The sequence below is a fragment of the Agelaius phoeniceus genome, chromosome 13, assembly GCF_051311805.1.
Source record: "Agelaius phoeniceus isolate bAgePho1 chromosome 13, bAgePho1.hap1, whole genome shotgun sequence".
Taxonomy (NCBI): Eukaryota; Metazoa; Chordata; class Aves; order Passeriformes; family Icteridae; genus Agelaius; species Agelaius phoeniceus.
In genome coordinates, this window is record NC_135277.1 from 1,479,629 (window position 1) to 1,498,543 (window position 18,915).

General features: G+C 45.3%; 1 protein-coding gene across 14 annotated transcripts in view; it reads right to left on the reverse strand.

Moving 5' to 3' along the window:
• Window positions 1–1,374: 1,374 nt before the first annotated feature.
• The window catches only part of IQCH (IQ motif containing H), a 53,642-nt gene continuing 36,101 nt past the window's right edge, over window positions 1,375–18,915 (reverse strand). For 12 of the 14 annotated variants that reach the window (XM_077185715.1, XM_077185714.1, XM_077185713.1 and 9 more), the window contains 7 exons: window positions 16,568–16,688; window positions 15,340–15,626; window positions 9,890–10,057; window positions 7,265–7,390; window positions 6,666–6,727; window positions 4,775–4,883; window positions 1,375–3,526 (listed from right to left, as the gene is read on the reverse strand). In XM_077185715.1, coding sequence (XP_077041830.1) covers window positions 3,425–3,526; window positions 4,775–4,883; window positions 6,666–6,727; window positions 7,265–7,390; window positions 9,890–10,057; window positions 15,340–15,626; window positions 16,568–16,688 — 975 coding nt within the window. In that variant the 3' untranslated portion in view covers window positions 1,375–3,424. Of the gene's footprint in view, window positions 3,527–4,774; window positions 4,884–6,665; window positions 6,728–7,264; window positions 7,391–9,889; window positions 10,058–13,885; window positions 13,958–15,339; window positions 15,627–16,567; window positions 16,689–18,915 lie in introns of those variants that run through there. The other 2 variants (XM_077185717.1, XM_077185722.1) reach the window with 2 other exon arrangements.

Here is an 18,915-nt window from a genome sequence, read left to right on the forward strand (position 1 = left end):
GCTCAGGAGTGTGTCCAGCTGCACTGGCTTTACCCGGCAGACCTCCCTAAAAGCCTTCAAGTGTCAGACCCCTTCAGAGAAATCTTTTTAAATCACAGTCTATATTCCATTTTTCTAATTAAAAGCTGAGGTTTTGAACCATTTAACATTCTGTTTGAGAGGGGGGGGAAAGTCCAGAAAACAGAAATGGAAACAGATTTTTTCTTTCAATAATTGCAAGCAATATCTCAAACTCAGCAATCTTAGACCATGGAGCTATCCAGTATGAACATGCTAACTAATCAATTACTCCCCAACAATATGCCCTGATTATTTACTGTACTACATGTGTGTAGAACAAGTAATTATTAATCATCACCAGCAACAAATTTCCCCTTCAAGTTCACCTCCCTGTAATTAATAGAGCATATAGTTTAGCTCTAATATCTCTCTTTAGTGGTGGCTGAGGATAGAAAAGCTGGAATGTGGTACTGTGCCAAAGGGTTGAAATAAAGTATTGAACCTTAAAAGTCATACAATGCTGTTGTGTTTCATTAATTACATTAATGAAGGTTGTCAATGATTGTAGTTCTTAATCTTTTGCTCTTCATCAATATAACAAGTGCTGCAGTCTAAAATGAAATACAGAGGATCTCTACAATGTAACAGGGGGTGCCTCAGAGCTACAGTATCCTGTTGTTAAATGGATTTTATATGAAGTTTTAAGGATAGCCTTAAAAATCCAGCGATTTGTTACCTTAACCTAGAGGGAAGGTGGTGAACTCTCCTGATCTTGAGGTGCTGGAGATCTTCCAGGAAAGATGGAGGGTGAACATTTCATTTCAGAAGACATCTGGAAGTGGTTGTGTTGATAAACTGCTTTTTGTTTGTTTTGTTTTTCTCTGTGCTCAGAGTTGTCATGCTAAATGTGGAAATGTGGGCTAAAAGCTTTTTTTATTTCTTTTACCCAGGGCTTTAAACCCAACTACCTAAAACAGGAGACCCAGTTTCCAGTCTCATCAACTCCAGGTAGCTCTTTCAGGAGAATGACCTGGTCTGTGCTACACTGAATTCTGGCTGAAACAAAATCCACCAAGTGCTGCCAGTTAAACAAACACCTCCATTTCCAGCTCTGACTCCTGGGGAGCACAAATCCTTTCTTTTAATTGTCTGCAGCCTCTGCAGTTGCTGCCAAACCTGCTGGCCCTCACCTGCTTCCACGAGCATTCCTCCACTCCCTGCAGCTGAGGAGCCAGCCCCAGCTTTTGCCCAAATCTGGCATTTTTTGAGGCAGTTTCTGATGAGAAGCCACACTTGGGCCGCCTTTAATCTTTTGCTTCACGCTTGTTCTGTTTTTCTTCCCATCCAGCTCACGTTCTGAAATTCAATCTACAGTTCAACAACTCTATTACTCTTTTAATGAGTGGGAACAAATAATCCAGTAGTGTGAACAGAATTATATCCCCGCCTTTTTAACAATATTAGAATTTCATTTTAAATCTGCAGCATTGCTAAAAAAACCACATTTTTGGCACCAGCAGCATGGGAGCTGAATGTGAGAGACTGCAGAGCAGTTTTCAATCCTTCCATCAGCTCAAGGCTCAGAAGTGTTAGTAGTAATTAAAAACTTTTTCCCCCCTCCTCAAAATACATTTCACACTTTGCACACGCTGTGAAATCTCTCTCACCACGGGAACTTTCAGGTCACTTGTTTCCTGCAAAACAGGTACAGTTTCCTTTTGTCAGGGCAGAACAAAGGCAGAAGGAAGTGCAGGTTTCATTTCCTCCTAGGACACTGCAGTCTATCAAGTGCCAGTGAACTAATGAGCCTCTCAGACCTTATGCTGTTCTGGCTTGGATCAAGGCTTCCTTTTCCTTAACCCTTTGCAAACCAGCTCAAGTGCAGCTAAATTCCACCTTGGCAAAGTCTCTGTGAGCTCTGGGCTATCCAAACCCAGCACCACGTTGATGTAAAACAGCAATAAAACCGGGAAATAAAAATGCTCCTGTGGATTTTTATTTGAAGCAGTAACCAGCATTTATGCAAATGTTTTCATCTGCAATGAATTAATTCTGTGATCAAAGTAGAAGAGGAACAAACTCCACAGAAAAGAATGTCTCATGCTGAGGGATCAAAGATTTGCTATCAGAAAAACTGGGTGCTGATCTCGTGCAACTGCTTGGTATTGTTTAGTATTTGTGTTAAAACTGGTTTTGCCTGAGCTTTTTGGGAACTAATCCCAAGGATACTTGCCATTCCTAGGATAAAAGCTCCATGCAGTGAGATCTGCTCTTCCTTAGAAAAATGTGGAATGCGTTATCTGTTGGGATATTAAAGATTTGATGGATAAAGGTGATTTTACAAATATAATGTTGTCCTTTAACAACAGTGCACAGCAGTTGTGACCAAAAGGGTCACCAGTGTCCAAAATACAGATGGACAGACCTGCAAAAGTCATGGAATTCTGGGAATCACAGTGCAAGGAGAATTCTATTGATGAATTAGTGCTATTACTGTTCTTTTTGATAATTTGAAAATGACCGCGAAAGAACTGCTGCAAAAGTCTTTAGATAACAGAAAAAGCAGCATAACAATAGAGATGGCTCTGCAGAGGAATGTGGGTTGCTGGGATACTGATGAAGTGGGGTTTAAATTAAAGCATTTATAGGCAAAAGATCCATGGAATAGTTCAAGTTGGAAGGGACCTTAAAAATCACCCAGATGCAACCCTCTTGCCATGGCAGGGACACCTTCCCCTGTCCCAGGTGCTCCAAGCCCCAGTGTCCAGCCTGGCCTTGGGCACTGCAGGGATCCAGGGGCAGCCCCAGCTGCTCTGGGCACCTGTGCCAGGGAAGGATTCCTTCCTGAGATCCCAGCTAACCCCAATCTCCTCCAGTTTGAAGCCACTGCCCCTTGTCCCTGCACCCCAGGTGCTCCTGAGTGCTCTCTCTCCATCTTCACCCCGAGCTCAGCCCAAAGCTTCTCCTGTGCAGGTGAACAGGCCCAGCTGTGCCAGCCTTTCCTCCCTGCAGAGCTGCTCCATCCCTCTGCTCCTCCTGGAGCCTCTGCACTCCTCTCCTTTCAGTGCTCAGTATTTCAGCCTGTTGGAAAGGGAATTTGGGCTCCCAGGGCTCTTTTCAGAGGATCTGCTCCTCCTGCTCGGAGTCAGTGACAGAGGCAGCACGACCCCATTAACGAGATTTTAACCCATGTGCTGAACTCCGGGAATGACAACAGGGACATGAGGAGCATTAGGATGATCCTGTGCTTTCCAGCAAGAAAGGTGGGATGTTCCCAGTGCCACAGGCAGGAACCACAGAGATTTTCTGTCTCAGTTAATGTTACTTCACACACCAGCTCAGAAGGAAAACCAAACCTGTTCTTACAGATGAGGAAGCGTTTCCAGAAGCATAAGGAATGAGGCACTTGAACATTTTCTGTTAACTATTCTGTCAGAGCATCTGCTTCCCAAGGTTGCTCTTCTTCCAATCTCAGTTTGTTTTCTGCTGTAACTCCTAGAATTGCTTCAATATCTCGAATTGCCATCTGTAACAGATTCCAGGAATACAAGTTATTTAATGGGCATTATAATGGAATCCAGCAGCCAGGGTGCACAGCTGGCAGTGCCTGCCTTGAAGAGGTAACAGGGTTACACAGGACAGGATGCACCAATTAAATTTAATATTGCTTTGGAGACACTGGGGGGAATTATTAGTAAATATGTACAAATCCCAGGTAAATAAAAATACAGTTTGTACTCCTAATTAACTAACAGGTGTTTTATTTCACATATGTTCACGCACAATGGAGAAAACTTCTCTTTTTTATTTTTCCTCAGTGGCTGCTTTTCATTCCCTCATATTGAAAAATGGGATTTTTTTGTTGTTGTTGTTGCTTATTCTGTAACATGTTGAAATTTAATTATGTCTTCCCCAAAATCTGTCATTTCACACTCTACTGGAAAATCCAGTCAGGGTGGAAAGAATCTGCTATAAATTATGTGACATGACTAAAGATACAAATCCAACAGAGCGTTCCCCTCCACCTCTCACAAAACACACACGGCATCTTGGAAAGTTTTGATAAAGTTAAAGGTGCTGCAGCTCAGCAAAAGAGGCTCCCTGTGGGCAGCTGAGCAATTCTGTGGAATCAAAAGCAGCTTTGTGAGGAGGGCTTGTCCCAGGGCAGGGGTTGGGATGATGATTCTTTGCTGGCTCTGGCAGGAAGGTGGGGGAACCTCCCCAGGGTGAGCCCCTGTGCTTTGTCCTCCCCTCGGAGCATCCAGGGATGGGCACGTTCCAACAGCACAGAAAATTGGGAACAAAACCCACTTGGGAAAGGGATGGCAGGGTGAGGGTGGGAAGGAACGGATTAGTGGCTGCCTGCTGGAAAGAAATGAGTGTTAATAATCCAGGCAGTTATTACCAACTGAGAGATTTGTTTCTAATTTAAGATCCTTACCTTGATGGTGTCCCTTTAAAATAAAGCAGGCAATTGTGACAGAACTGTGTGAGGCAGTGCCAACAGCTCCTTTGCTCTTCCAAAGGACACTCAGGAGCATTAGATTACAAATAATTTCACGCTCAAGGATGTCTCTTTTCAAAGAAAAAGTTTCAAACTTAAATTTAACTAACGGGTTCCGTGGGAGACCCACTACACTGACCCAGACACTGTAAACCACACACAGCCAGTGATAAAAAAGGAATGGTTTAGCACTTGTTTATGATCCAGCATGAGGTATTTGCAGGCCTTGTACAGAAATTAACCAGGATCGTTAGTTAATTAACACCTCACCTTAAAATTGGTCTCGCCTTGCATATTAGGTGCTGATATTTCTTGATGGATGATGAAGAGATTGCGAGCAAAGGTCAGGAGGACCCCCTGGAGATCCTCTCCGATTGTTCTGTTAATGATATCCAAACAAATGAGTTTACCAATGATTCCCTTCACATGCTTAAAAACAATCGCCCTCTCATTTGTGCCTGCCTGGTGCTGGAATTTAATGAGGATTTTCAATCTCACAAGGTGAAAATCTTCAGGGAGATATGAAAGATGAGGCTCCATTTTAACTTGTCAACGGGAAGGATTTGTGTAATAAATAATTTTTATTAATCAACTTAGCAGAAGTAAGCAGAGAGGTTTCAGCTGCTCCAAGTAAAAGGTGACTGCTGAGGGAGGACTGAGGCAGCAGAACACTTGAAACACCCACGTCACTTGGGAAAAACTTGCTTCAGCCTAAAATTTGGGAAAGACATTTCAGCAGGATCAACATTCCTTGGATTGCTGCAGCTTTGGAGGCTCTGGATTGCCAGTGGTGCACACAGACTCCCCAGACCTTATGGAACAGGGAATTACACTGAGGAATAATGTGCCTCATGCACTGGAATCCACCATAGATCTCTGATGGGATGAAATGTGTAATTCTCAGAGATGTTTCAGGTATTTCAGTTACTTCATAAGCTCCAACTCCTATAATCTTGAAAATATTTCCCAATTAAGGCTATGAAGTTGCACTGAAAATGTGATGGCAGTCAACAGGAACCCTCTTTGTTGCAAGTTGAGTTTATTTCTTCTTCTCCTACTACCAAAAAATCAGATTTTCCCTTCCTGCAGAGGCCTTTTCTGTGCTGGGAGATCGTTAGCAGATCCCATTTCTGCCCTCCCTCTCCTTTTCAGTCTTTCCATGTCAGTCATGCTCTCCAGAACTCTAAACATTTTCATTGCCTCCCTCTCACAGAACAGCAGGATTTCTTCCAGTATCTCCCAGGATACTCTGTTTATCTTTTTCCACAGGAAAAAGACATTGTTTAATTCACAGATCCTGCTCCCAAAACCTCCTTGTTCCTCATATTCATTACTGCTCTCTAAATGTAATTTCTTCCACCTGGTTCCAACCAAACCTAATTCTATTTCTCATATTGTTCCTTCAATTTGTGGAGATCATTTTGAATTCCATTCCTGCCCTCCAGAACACTTGCAGGCACATCCAGCACTTGAAGAAGCTGTTTTGTTATCCAGGTCATTAATGAAATAGCTGCAGCACCAAAGGAATACAGAACAGGCTGGGAGCACAAGGCTTCAGCTCCTCACTCATTACATCCTATTTGGCCAGGAAACTTGGGCAAGGACAATATAAAAAGGCATTAAACTTCACCCTCCTTTGCCTCCTGGAAGCCAGGCTTTTAATAATGTTGCCTGTAGGAGTAAGGCTGTGCTAATCCATTGCTCCTGAAGGGAATGCAGCTCTCCTAAAGCCAATTCCAGCAGCTCCTGAGCCTGCAGTGCCACCAGCCCCTGAGCTCAGCACGGCCCTGGCCTTCTTTTATTGCTGAAACGCTGAAATCCACCCAAAAACTGCCCCAAAGGCCACTCCTGGGAGAGGTCAGGGCTCTTGTCACCGGCCTTTGTCACTCCCTGCACTCCCAGAGTGTCCCCAGCTCTTTGTCACCCTGGCTTAGGGACAGTCACACTTCCATCATTCCCAATTTGTGTCCCAGAGTGCCCCCAGCTCTTTGTCACCCTGGCTTAAGGACATTCCCCACATCATTCCCAATCTGTGTCCCAGGGTGTCCCCAGCTCTTTGTCACCCTGGGTTAGGGACAGTCACACTTCCATCATTCCCAATCTGTGTCCCTGAGTGTCCCCAGCTCTTTGTCACCCTGGCTTAGGGACACTCCACACTTACATCATTCCCAGGCTGTGTCGCTTCTGGTCTTCATACAACACAAAAACTGTTCCCTGTTTTTCCTGTAAATTAAGACAAAATTGCTTTATTTATTCCTAAAATAGTGGGAATTGTAATAAATGTGTCACAGTAAGTACACACCCAAACTAAGGAGGGCTGGTTTGGGAGTGTGTGTAAGGAATTCTCGCTCAGTTTAAATAGATTATTGTTTTAACTTATTGTAGAGAATACAATAAATGCAGCAGAGTCTATTCCGCAGCAAGTGTTTGGGTTTCAAAGCAGTAAGAGATGGTCAAAAGTATCTCAAAAATTATCTCCTTACACAGTTATTTTTATCAAGAAGCAGGTTAACCCCTTTAAAGTCTTACACAAACTTAAAATGAAAGAAAATTAGGTTTATGTGGCACTTGAGGACATGGCTTAGTGGTGAACATGGGGGTGGTGGGTTGATGATTGGATGATGGCAGAAGTCTTTGTCAACCCTAACAATTCCACGATTTATGATTTACATTGCCAGAAGCGGTTTTATCATAAAAGAATTTACAAACAAAAATTCTGCAGAACGAATATCACATTTGTCTCATCTTTCCTGTTCGTACCTGGAGGTCAAATCCAATCCCATGAGCTTTGCAGATGTGGAAGAGGAGGCTGTAGGAGATCCCTGAGAGGCTGGAATGCCTCAGCTGGCTGCTGGCCACGGCACACCAGGGGCTGCTGGGGGCAGGCTGCAGAGAACACCCCAGGGTTGCTCATTGTCACACCAGCCCGTGTCAGAGCCCAACAGCTGAATGCTGAATTACTGCCTCTTCACCCAGGGCTCCTCCTTTTCACACCAGTCATGTCAGAACCCAACAGCTGAATGCTGAATTACTGCCTCTTCACCCAGGGCTCCTCCTTTTCACACCAGTCATGTCAGAACCCAACAGCTGAATGCTGAATTACTGCCTCTTCACCCAGGGCTCCTCCTTTTCACACCAGTCATGTCAGAACCCAACAGCTAAATGCTAAACTATTGGCTGACTTCTCACAGGGGACAGGACAAGAAATGGCTTCAGACTGATTGGGTGGGGTTCGGTGGGACATGGGGAAGAAAGTGTTCCCTGGGATGGAATTCCCAGAGCAGCTGGGGCTGCCCCTGGGTCCCTGGAGTGTCCAAGGCCAGGCTGGACACTGGGGCTGGGAGCAGCTGGGACAGGGGAAGGTGTCCCTGCCATGGCAGGGCTGGGATGGGGATGAGCTCAAAGTTCTTTCCAACCCAGACCATCCTGGGGTCCTGTGGTTCCATAAATGCTTTTTGCCAGTGAACTCAGCGTGGAGTAAGGCTCCATTTGGAGGAATCCCTGTTCCTCACAGGCTGTGCTGGACACAGACATTTCCATAAACCCCTGTTTGACAGGGCAGACCCACAGAATTGCTCCATGAACCACATTTTGGTGTTTTCACAGCTTCAGTGGTCACTGAGCTCTGTGAGAGCACTGAATCCAGCCTGGCTCTGGACATTCCAGGGATCCAGGGGCAGCCACAGCTGCTCTGGGCACCTGTGCCAGGGCCTGCCCACCCCCAGGGAGGAATTTATTCCCAATATTTATTTCCACCTGGCCCTGCCCTCTCTCCCCCTTGGATAAAGGTTGGTGCTGGATCAAGTTTAAACTATCACCAGTGCCAGAAGAACAGAGATGTTGCTCTGAGGAGCTCTGAGCAGAGCAGTTCTAAATCAGGGTTTTCCTGGTGGTACTTTTAATGTCCCTGGGAGCAGGTACACTGCACATCAAAGCCTGTAATTTACAGTATTTTCCCTAAAATGATATTTGTTTTGACATTGACTCATTTAAGTTGACATAGCTGAAATCCTGATCTAATACATCTCTGCCTGAAAATTAATCATGTTTATAATATTCTGAGAATTAATAACACCCATTGCTCAAGTCATTAACTTAAAAAAGGAGCTTCCAAAATCTGTTTCTCTGCAGTAGGGGACCAAAAATAAATGAATGCTTGATAAAATAATCCAAGCAGCAGTTTAACAAGCGTAAACTTGAATGTGGCTGCAATAACACAGAACTATTGTTTAAGGGTTGGCATCAGGTTGATGAGGTGCTTATTTCAGCTACAAAGCATGCATACACATGCATAATGAACTGCAGGATGAATTATTAATGTGTTGCTTATTTAGCCTCATCTGTCTAGAAGATAATGTATCCTAACTATAATGAGTGATTGGTTTTGTACATAATTACAGGAGCAGCAGTATCTAGGAAATTTGTTCTTTCAAAGAAGGAGTTCTAAAAATAAAATCCTCGCACAAACTGCAGGGCTGCTCCATTTTATCAAAATCAGCCCTACCAGCATGGAGAATATCTAATAAATTAAAAGGGACAGAATCATTATTAACATCATAATTTTACACAAAGTGTTTTACTTAATCATTCATTACAGATCATGTGCAGTAAAAACATTTGTCTCTTGGTTTGTTTCTTTTTCTCTTTTCCTGGGAGACTGCAGGCTTGTAGTTAACTCTTCAGGAGATAAAAATCTCAGAAATACAGAAAGAATTAAAAATAAAGCATATAATAACAATTTATGTTAATTCTGACAGAATTTTAATTAAAAAAAAAAAGTTGCTACTTGATTACTTTTCATTTCTAAAACTTGGACTATTGGGACTAATCAGATCTAATTTACTTCTCTCCAACTAAAAGTGGTTGCTTGACAAGAACAATGGATCAAGTGCTCGTTAACCTCTAAATTACAGCTCCATGACATTTTTGGAATGGTGATACATTCCCTCCTTTATGGATGGAAAAAAGGGAGCTGTGAATCTTCTGTCAAAATATGGCAAACAGCTTTTGTTTTGTTTTACATACATCCGTGTATGTACACAGACCCTTCTTAGGCTGGCTTTTCTAAAGACCTTTCTTCCCATTTTATAGAACCCCAGAATGTTTGGGGGGGAAGGGACCTTAAAGCTGATCCCATTCCACCCCCTGCCATGGGCAGGGACACCTGGGGCATCCCAGGGTGCTCCAAGCCCTGTCCAGCCTGGCCTTGGGATGGGAGGGTTCCCCTTTAACTCCTGCTGTGCTGTTAGCCCATGGCTTCATTGAGCTGGTAAAATCCAAGAACAGCAGTTTAAAACCTGAAGGGAGCAGATTCAGCTCCTCTGGAGCAGAACAGGAACTGGGAGTTCCATGAATGGCTCTCTTTGGGAACACATCACTGCTTACAGGTTTTGTCCCCTCGTGCTGAACCCGTTGGCTTGGGCTCTCCTTTGCTCCCAGAGGTGCTTGCAGGATGCTGGAGCCACAATCCACATTTCCATCTGTCAGGTACACCAGGAGCTGACTCAGGGCCAGCTGGTCACTGTAGCAAAGGTCAAGGTCTGTTGCCCACACCTAATCAAAAACAAAGAGGGGCATTCAAATAAATTAAAAAGAACAACAAGAAGAGTAAAATTCAGCAGTTGTGAAGGAACATCTCTGTGTGTTGGCATTCTGGTGCTGGAGCAGGGCTGGCAGTGATGAAGATGTGAGGAAGGAATTCCTGGCTGGGAGGGTGGGCAGGCCCTGGCACAGGTGCCCAGAGCAGCTGGGGCTGCCCCTGCATCCCTGGAATGTCCCAGGCCAGGCTGGATGGGGCTGGGAGCACCTGGGACAGTGGGAGGTGTCCCTGCCATGGTAGGGGTGGCACTGGATGGGTTTAGAGTCCCTTCCCACCCAAACCATGCTGGGATTCTGTGATTCCACAAACAGGAACAGCCAGGTCTCTTCTGTAACTTCAGGAATAATCCTTCAGGGAGGCTGAGGGAAGCACCATGGATTGCTTCTGCAAGGCTCCTCCACTCCAATAACCAGAGCTTGGTTTTCCCAGGGGTTTTTCCCACTTTAAAAATCCCTGTGCCTACCCTGCCAGTGAGAAATGTTCCCACACACCAAGAGCTGCCCTACAGAGGACCCCTTAAAACAAATCTCCCAGTGAACAACTTGCCTCAGCCCTGGAATGGTAAATGGACTCATTATAAGGATATTAAGGGGTCAGGCAGCCAAGGCCTCTTGGAAAACTGGAGTTAATTTCAGAATCATATGCACAGAGTAATGCCCTTTGGATAATGGGGAATAAATCACCCCAGTAACAGTTGTTAATGTCTAACTGCCAAGTATCTGTTGCTGTATTAAATATCCTATTTGTCAACTTAAATATTTCCTGCTGCACGGTCTAAAATGCAAATTGGATGCTAATGGCTGGCTTTACTTAGTAATAGGGGAATGTTCCCCAATTATAATACTTAATTTTCTTCAATAATTTATTGTTTATCATCACTTCTGTGAGACTGAAGGAACTTTGCTGTCCATTTCTCCTTTTCCAGTGTGTGCCAACCTTTTCAATGAGCCAAATAATAATTATAAACTATTCACATTAGGAGTGGGAGTGTTCCATTAATTTTGATAAATATTATCAACAAATCTGTGTCAATATGTCCTAGGTCTTGTCTGAGCTGGGTTTTACCCTCTCAATTAAAACTTTGCCCTCAGAAAGAAGTGACAAAGCTGCATGAGGGAACCAGGGAGTGAAAATCTCGGATATCTGAGGGCTGTTCACTGGCTCCAAGTGAAGTGTTTGCTCTTAATCCAGACCCTGATATTACACCTGGCCTCCAAATCCACACCTGAAGCTTTGCTGAGCACAAACAGAGCCTCAGGAGGCAAGCTGGACTAAAGGGGCCCCAATAAAAGGAAAAGCCAAAACATCCCTGTGACTGAAGTGAGTCCCAGAGCAAAATGCAGGGAATGGGCTGAGGATTTTACAGCAGCTAAAACATCACCAGAGCAGCCTGGCAGAGCTAAGCAGCCATCAGCAGTGGGTGAATCCATTCCCCCCTCCCAGGGACCCACACAAACCCTGCCGGGCGTGGGGCAGATCCCGCCTGGTCAGTGCCACAATTCAAACACGAGCACATGACATTGTTTCAGTGGAGCTAAAACCCAGGAATTGCTTGTGTGATGCCTTTCACAGCAGCTAAACAAAGCCCCAGCACGCCAGGCTGGCTCCAGTGCCCAGGAGCTCTCCTGGAGCCCCTGCTCCAGGGAATGGCTCCAGCTTGCCCAAGGAGGGGCTGGCAGAGCAGGGAAGAACAGAAAAGGCTTTCAGCAGGGCAACTTCTGCGCTGGAAATGATGAGATTGACCAAATACTGGTTGAAGGAGCTGCTGTTTGCACCCAGAGGGGATTCAATAGTTTTTGGGTGTGATTTCATCATCTCAGCCCCATTTCTGCTGCTGCCTACAAAACGAAGAGTTTGGATCTACAGGGGGGGTGAAGGAAATGTCCGTCCCCTCCCCTGCTGTAACAAAGGAGAGCTCCAAAACCTCCTTAAGCTTCGTGTTCTCCTCAGGTAAAGTCATTGTAATATTTTACATTTTCCAATCTAAGGTGTGGGGAGGAGAAGGAGGAGGAGGAAGAGGAGGAAGGCAAACATGGCTGGAAGCCACCTGTCCACCTCCTTTCATCCCTGAGCCTGGGGCTGAACCACCCCTGTTGGAACTCAGAGCAGCCAAATGGTCACTGCTTGGTGCCAGCTGGGATCACCCCCAAGGACTGATTTCCTGGCTCAGGGCTCTCTGAGAACACTTTGGCTGTGGCCATGTCCCCTCCTGCCCTGGATGTGTCCCAGAACATCCCTGGCGTGGGGGAGAAAGGGAGAAGGATTAGATGGCACAAGATTTTCCAGCTTTATCCTAGCAGGGGATTCCCCTTTGCCATGGAAACACAAAAATGTCCTTTAAATCCCCTTTGTGCTGCTACAGAAATGGGAGAACACAGGGCCTGGAAAAGGAGCCTGGCCACATAAATCATCTCCTCCAGTAAATCAGGAGCTCCTAGAGATAACCTGTGCAAAGGTGAAGTTTAAGTAAAGAATGATAGAACCCTACAGATTAACAAACATCTATTATTGAGCCCATCCCCATTTTCTGAGCATACACAATAAGGGCAGGGATGCAATTATACACATTTATGATTGGGGGTGTCAAATCCTGACAGGATTGCATGGAAAATTAGCAGAACGCAAGGAGTTTTCATCTGAAATGTGGGGATCTTCAGAATTTGTGTTCAGAAATTCAATTGGAACAGCACAGCCTAGAACTGATACTTGATTTTCAAAGTCCAAAGGCAGTAGTTAAGATTTTAGATAGATTTAAGACTGGTTTTAGGTCAAGCTAAGCACAGAACAGATTAGGACTCTCCAGAATCCCACCAATGAAAAAAATAGAGTTAGAAATAGATCCTGGAAGACTTGCTGGCTGTTTATCCAAGGAAACATTTGCTTCCAGGGGATTCTCCTTGGGCACACACAGCTCCAGAGCCGGCGCTTTGTGCTGAAGACAGCTCCAGTGAATAAAGCCACAATTATGCTGGAATTCTTTACAGCTTCCATAAAACCGCTTCAGCTTTAGAATGTAAACTTGAGAAGGGAAGGAAACATAAATTCTTAAAGAGTTACTAAATTACAGCTCGGCTCTCTCTGGTTTAACTGTTTTATCTGCTGCTGCCATCGACGGCTGCGTTATTGTGAAGAGCACCCGCGCTAGGTTTAAAGAAGTGCTTGAGTGATACTGTAAAAATGTCAATTAGTAAAATATTAATGCAGCTGGGGCGTTGGAGAGAGAGTGGCTTTCATGACTTTTCAGACCTGCAGGACTGATCGGGGCGGTGCTGGCAGGCTCTCCTCCGGCTGCCATCTCGTGGCAGCTGCTGGCATGGGCTGGGGCTCGCCCAAAAACTCCAATTTTAGGGCCCTGCCACTCCTCTGTCCTGCTGGGTGCAGGGCTGGGAGATGGTCGGTGGCAGCACCGTGGCTCTTGTTGGAAAACAGCACATGAAAATGTGTTATTTTTGGTCTGGAGAGAATTGTTGGAATTGTCCAACCTCAGCACTTTATCCAATTTATTATTCCCTCTCTACTGCTGGGAGAGGCTGGGGCTGTGCAAAAGCCACCAGACCCATGGAAAAGGGGGCTTGGGATCCTGCTTCTCCAAATTATCCTGTAAGGCAGTCGATGTGTTTAAATATCCCCACTCAATCCAGTGGATTTATTTGGGCGCAGCTCCCAGCTGGGGTCTGACAGCACTGGGCAGGATTTCACTCCAAGGGGCCAAGGCTTGGCTTGGAATGATCATTGTGGAAAATAAAGGGGGAATCAGAAGGGATTCACTCCAAATGATGCACCTCCACTTCTTCCCCATGACGCTGAAAACAGCATCTCCATCTCCCTTCCCCTCAGGATCAAGGCACAGGTGCCTGAAACGGAGATGGAAACAAATTCCTGAGGCAAACAGGGAATTGTGTGGAGTCCCAGCTTTCCCTGCCCCCTGGATCTTGTGGCAGCCAAGGCTCTGTCTTCCCACTGTGACAACACACATTGTTCCTTATCCATCCTTTTCTCCTAGTGCTCCAAAGATCAATATTTTCTGTAAAACACACTTGGAAAGAGTTCCTGAGTATCCTGTAATTCCAGGAGCTGCATCTGAGCCTCCCACCTACTGCATTGAAGGGGACCCTTGTCAAAAGGAGTGAGCAAATGTTCCAATGGTCTGATAGGGTTTCTTGTTTGCCAGAAAAATGGTGCTTTCAGGAACACAAGCCTTTGTGTGATCTTTCTCTCACAAGACAGATGGCCTCATTAATTGCCTCCACATCCAGTTAAATTTAAAAACCTGTGCTTAAATAATGTTAAGGTTGTGGTACATGCTGATAAACATAGGAAATGTTAAGGTAAAAATCAGCTGGGAACAGGGAAGAAAACCAAGATGGAACAGACAGGAATTCCAAGAAGCCACAAAAATCACTAAATGATTTAATGTGTCCTTCTTTGTGCCAGGAAATGTCACAACCTTAATAATCCAGGAAGCAATCCTGCATTTCAATGACCTCCTGGCTTGAGTGGAGCAATTGGCAGAACTCCCATGGATTTCCATGGGTGAGAATGTCATCCCTTCATATTTTTAAAAAAACTTTCATGGAACTTGTCCAGTATGGCTCACCCAGAGTTCTGATTACAGTGCCTGTGCACATTCATTCTGGGAGTCAAAGATATAGCTGGGCTCTGACTTGCAGAGCTCACAAATTTCTGTGAGGGCCTGGCACAGGTGCCCAGAGAAGCTGTGGCTGCCCCTGGACCCCTGGAAGTGTCCAAGGCCAGGTTGGAGGGAGTTTGGAGAAACCTGGGATAGTGAAAGGTGCTAGAATGAGGGGTTGGAATGAGATTATTTTTAAGGTTCCTTCTTACCCAAACCATTCCACGATTCCATGGCTATTCTGATTCTCTGGTTCACCACAGTGCTGTCAGTTCCCAAAAACCTCAAAGTTACCCAGCTCCCTACAGCTTTAAAATCCAGGGATGTTCCCATTTATAGTCAAACACATCCTAAACACTGTGAAGATTCCTCAGTGAAGATTCCAGAAGAAAACAATGTCAGGAGAGTGAAAAACAAGGAGCTGCCTCAGGTCTACATTTGGTGCTGTTAGAATACCCCCGTGCTTCTCTAAGCTCACGTGCCCCAGAGTTTGCAAACAGTTTGTTCCAAAGGGCAAAGCTTTCTCCTGGCATTTTTGGGAGTTCCATGGGAAAGGTGGAATTTCTCAGTCTCAGGGGCACAGGGTGAGGTCCCTGCCCCACTCACCTGCTGCTCCCCTGTCTGGGGATGGGTGAAAGCCACGAAGTCCACGGAGAAGTAGCCGAGCACTCCTTTGGATTTACAGGCCTCCCCAATTTGCAGGCAGAGAGCCTGGAGAAGCTCAGGATCCACGGAGCGCTGTGGGATGGTGGTGCCAGAAGACCTGAGGGGCCCCTCAGCGTGGAGCTGCTCTCCAGATGCCAGCAGTGTCAGCTCCCCCGTGGGCTCTATCAGCAGATCCACCGTCAGGTTGGTGACGCTGCCCGAGGACGGGAAGGCTTCGATCACCCCACCTGCAATGGGACAGGAATTCCCTTGGAATCAAATCCACCAGTGCTGCCCTTCAGAGGGCACAGGATGGAGCTCCAGGAAAAGCAGCAAATCCACCAGTGCAAGGGGAGCAGCAGAGCCAGAATCGGGCATCTCTTGGAGGAGGAAGGAGTTTATTGAGGGGCTTTTCATCCCCACTTCCAAAGGGCATCAGTCCCACACTGACTAGAAAACAATCCCTGGGGGAGCAGGAGAGAATCCAGCTCAGCACCAGCCCAGAACAGCTGGGAAATGCAATGCTGGGATCTGGGGGATGGCAGCTCCTGCTGGGAGCTCATCCTGGAGACTCCCATCCATGTAATGGTCTTAGATAAGAGTCTGCCTGTGGCATTCACCCACAAGAGGAATTTGGCATGGAAATAACAATTTCCAGCATGGTTTTCCATAGGAAAATCACCAAGGCAACTGCCTGGCACTCTGGATTTGCCTTTTCCTTGCAGATAATGCCATAACCCCACCCCATTTGTTGGGATAAAGAGCTATGTAATAAAATTGGTACTAGATGTTGTAAGTGGCATTATTTAAAAAGAAAAATACCTTCAAGGCTTTGACTCATCCTTTTCTCTTCCATAAAGAAATCCATATATTAAATATTCTCACATTTACCTCACGTGCTGGAATTCCTTTCCCCACATGTCACAGCCTTTGGTGCAGCACCCAAGGATTAAGGAGTTGGTGCTTATGGATTCAGAATCCAGGATAAATATGGACTAAAAGCTTGGATAGGACAAATGAATGATAGAACAGTGGCCTATAATTCATTGGTAAATGAACATTTGAAGCATAATGGAGAAATAAAAGGAGATAAATATTTAAATGGGCCCAAGACTAACAAGAATATGGCAGACAATATGGCATAATTACTCCTTCTAACACTTCCCAGCGACTTTGCAGTCTTATTTACCTTGAGTAAGAAATGTTTGGAGGAATTTTTCCCATGTAGGGAATCGTTTCTCATTGACTGGCTGCACGTGCTGTGCTAAAAGGCCCGGCAGCTCCTGGGAGATCTTCACCAAAGCTAGCTCCTGCAGAAACAAATTAAATAGAACCACAAGCAATTTTACTACAGAAATGAAAACTGCTTGTGGGGTGATTAAAAACCAGGCCTCCAACAGGCAAAAAAAAAAAAAAATGTGGTTACTGTTTACCCACAGTCAGGAAGCCTTTTTTAATTTTTCTGCTTGCTCCTCTTCCCTCCTCCTGCAAACTGTCCTTCTCTGAAAGCCAATCCCCCTCTCAGCACAGCATCTCTTGCATTATAATTTATATCAATAATTGGATCTGGCATCTGAAAATGCCAAGTACTTGGTAACTGCTTTGGGATCAATAGCAGCAGTCAATAACTTGTACATTGCTTGTATTTTGAAGCAGCATATTGAAATAGTCACATATGCCAGCAATAGTTCTGCTGGTTCTATGTTTGAGCTCTTCTATCAACCCAAAAACCCTTTAGATAGAAAAAAAAAAAAAAAAAGGAATAATCAAGCAAAAGCATTTCTAAAGCAGGAGATATCCTTTTAAATCCGTAAAATATCAGTAACAAATTCCCAAGTGCCTGTGTCTTTGGTGGAATTTGATTAGTCACTCCACAGCTAAAGCAGCTTTTTTCCTAGTTTTAAATTCTTTATTATCTCACACACAGCCCAGCCCCATTAAATACAGCAAGTAACTGCTCTGCTTTTACTGCTCCCCAAAGCCCCAGAAGAACAGGAGCATATAAAGTGCAAGGACCCTGACTGGATTGCTTCAGGCTCCTTTCCTTGCTGCTTCATGAGCCTCCCCGTGCTCCCCCGGGGCTCTTTCCTCTGTTTTCCATCCCCTCTGCTCAGCCCCCTGTGCTGCAGCAATGACCAGCCCTGCTCTGGCCCTGCCAGTGTCCTCAGCCACCATCAGCTCATCCCAGGCTCTGGAGGAACGTCAGGAAACCTTATGGCTGGCAGCTAAGAATAGCAAATAAAAAATTAAAGCTGTTTTTCCGGAGCAGTGAGTTTGTAGAGATGGGCTTTGTCATGGAGCACGTGATCGAAAGTAACCAAAAATGCAAATTCAAAATGACTTCACTGGGATTTGCCTACCAGCAGAGGAGGATGGAGCAATGATGGGAATCACTGGATGGTCTGGGGGGAAGGGAACTGAAATCCCACCCAGTGCCACCCCTGCCATGGCAGGGACACCTTCCCCTGTCCCAGCCTGTCCAAACCCATCCAGCCTTGGACATTTCCAGGGCTCCAGGGGCAGCCACAGCCCCTCTGGACAGCTGGGGAATCTGGGCTGGAGCCTGCCTGCAGGAGAACTGGATAACCCTGCTCCTGGTTTAGGAGCCACCCTGAGACTGCAGGAAAGGGATTTTCCACATGGGCCTCAGCTGCCCAGCCATGGAACGGGGAAAACTGAGGGGAAAAATACCTTAAAAATATGGAGGTGCTCAGATGGTGATGCTGATCTGGGATATGTGGGCTCCTATCATATAATAAGGAGAAAAAGATGGTCTTTACTTAAAAAATATCACAAAAAAGGGGTTAAAAATGAATTTAGTCAGTAGATCAATACACTAAGCAGCACAATCTCATGGCAAAAACAAAGGAGTACATAAAACATGATATTCAAGCTCAGAATTTACCCAGAAACAAAGAAGCACATAAAACATAAGATCCAAGCTCAGAATTTACCCAGAAACAAAGGAATACATAAAACACGAGATTGAAACTCAGAATTTACCTAACTTCAGGTCTTTACCCTGCTCATTTCCTGAAGATCTGAAGGAGGAATTTTGGGTTTGGATGGCTGAGCTGACTGAAAGAGCAGAGCAAATACCCATTGGCCTTGTGTAGGTTTGTATTTGTGCTGAATTATTGCTGAGCCAACAAGGCACAGGCTGAGGTGGCTCATGAAAATCCTCTCATCTTTGGAGGGAGGATGTGAGCCTTGATGGATGGCCTGGAATTGCTGCCCCACAAATCAGTTCCCAGCTGGCAGTGCACCCAGCAACACCTCTGTCATTCCACCTCATCCCTGAGACCTGCTGACTTGGGGGTATGGAGCAATGGAAACAGAAATATAAAAACAAACAAAGCAAGAGCTGTGCCATGGCTGCCTGAAAGATTTTGATAAATCACAGGGGAAAAAAAAAACAAAACAAAACAAAACAAACCAGAAATCTCTGCTGGATGTGGAGGCATTTGGGAGGGCTGTGCCCAAGTCTGTGTAAGGAGCAATTGAAGTGGGACACAGATTTCCAGTGCCACAGTTCTG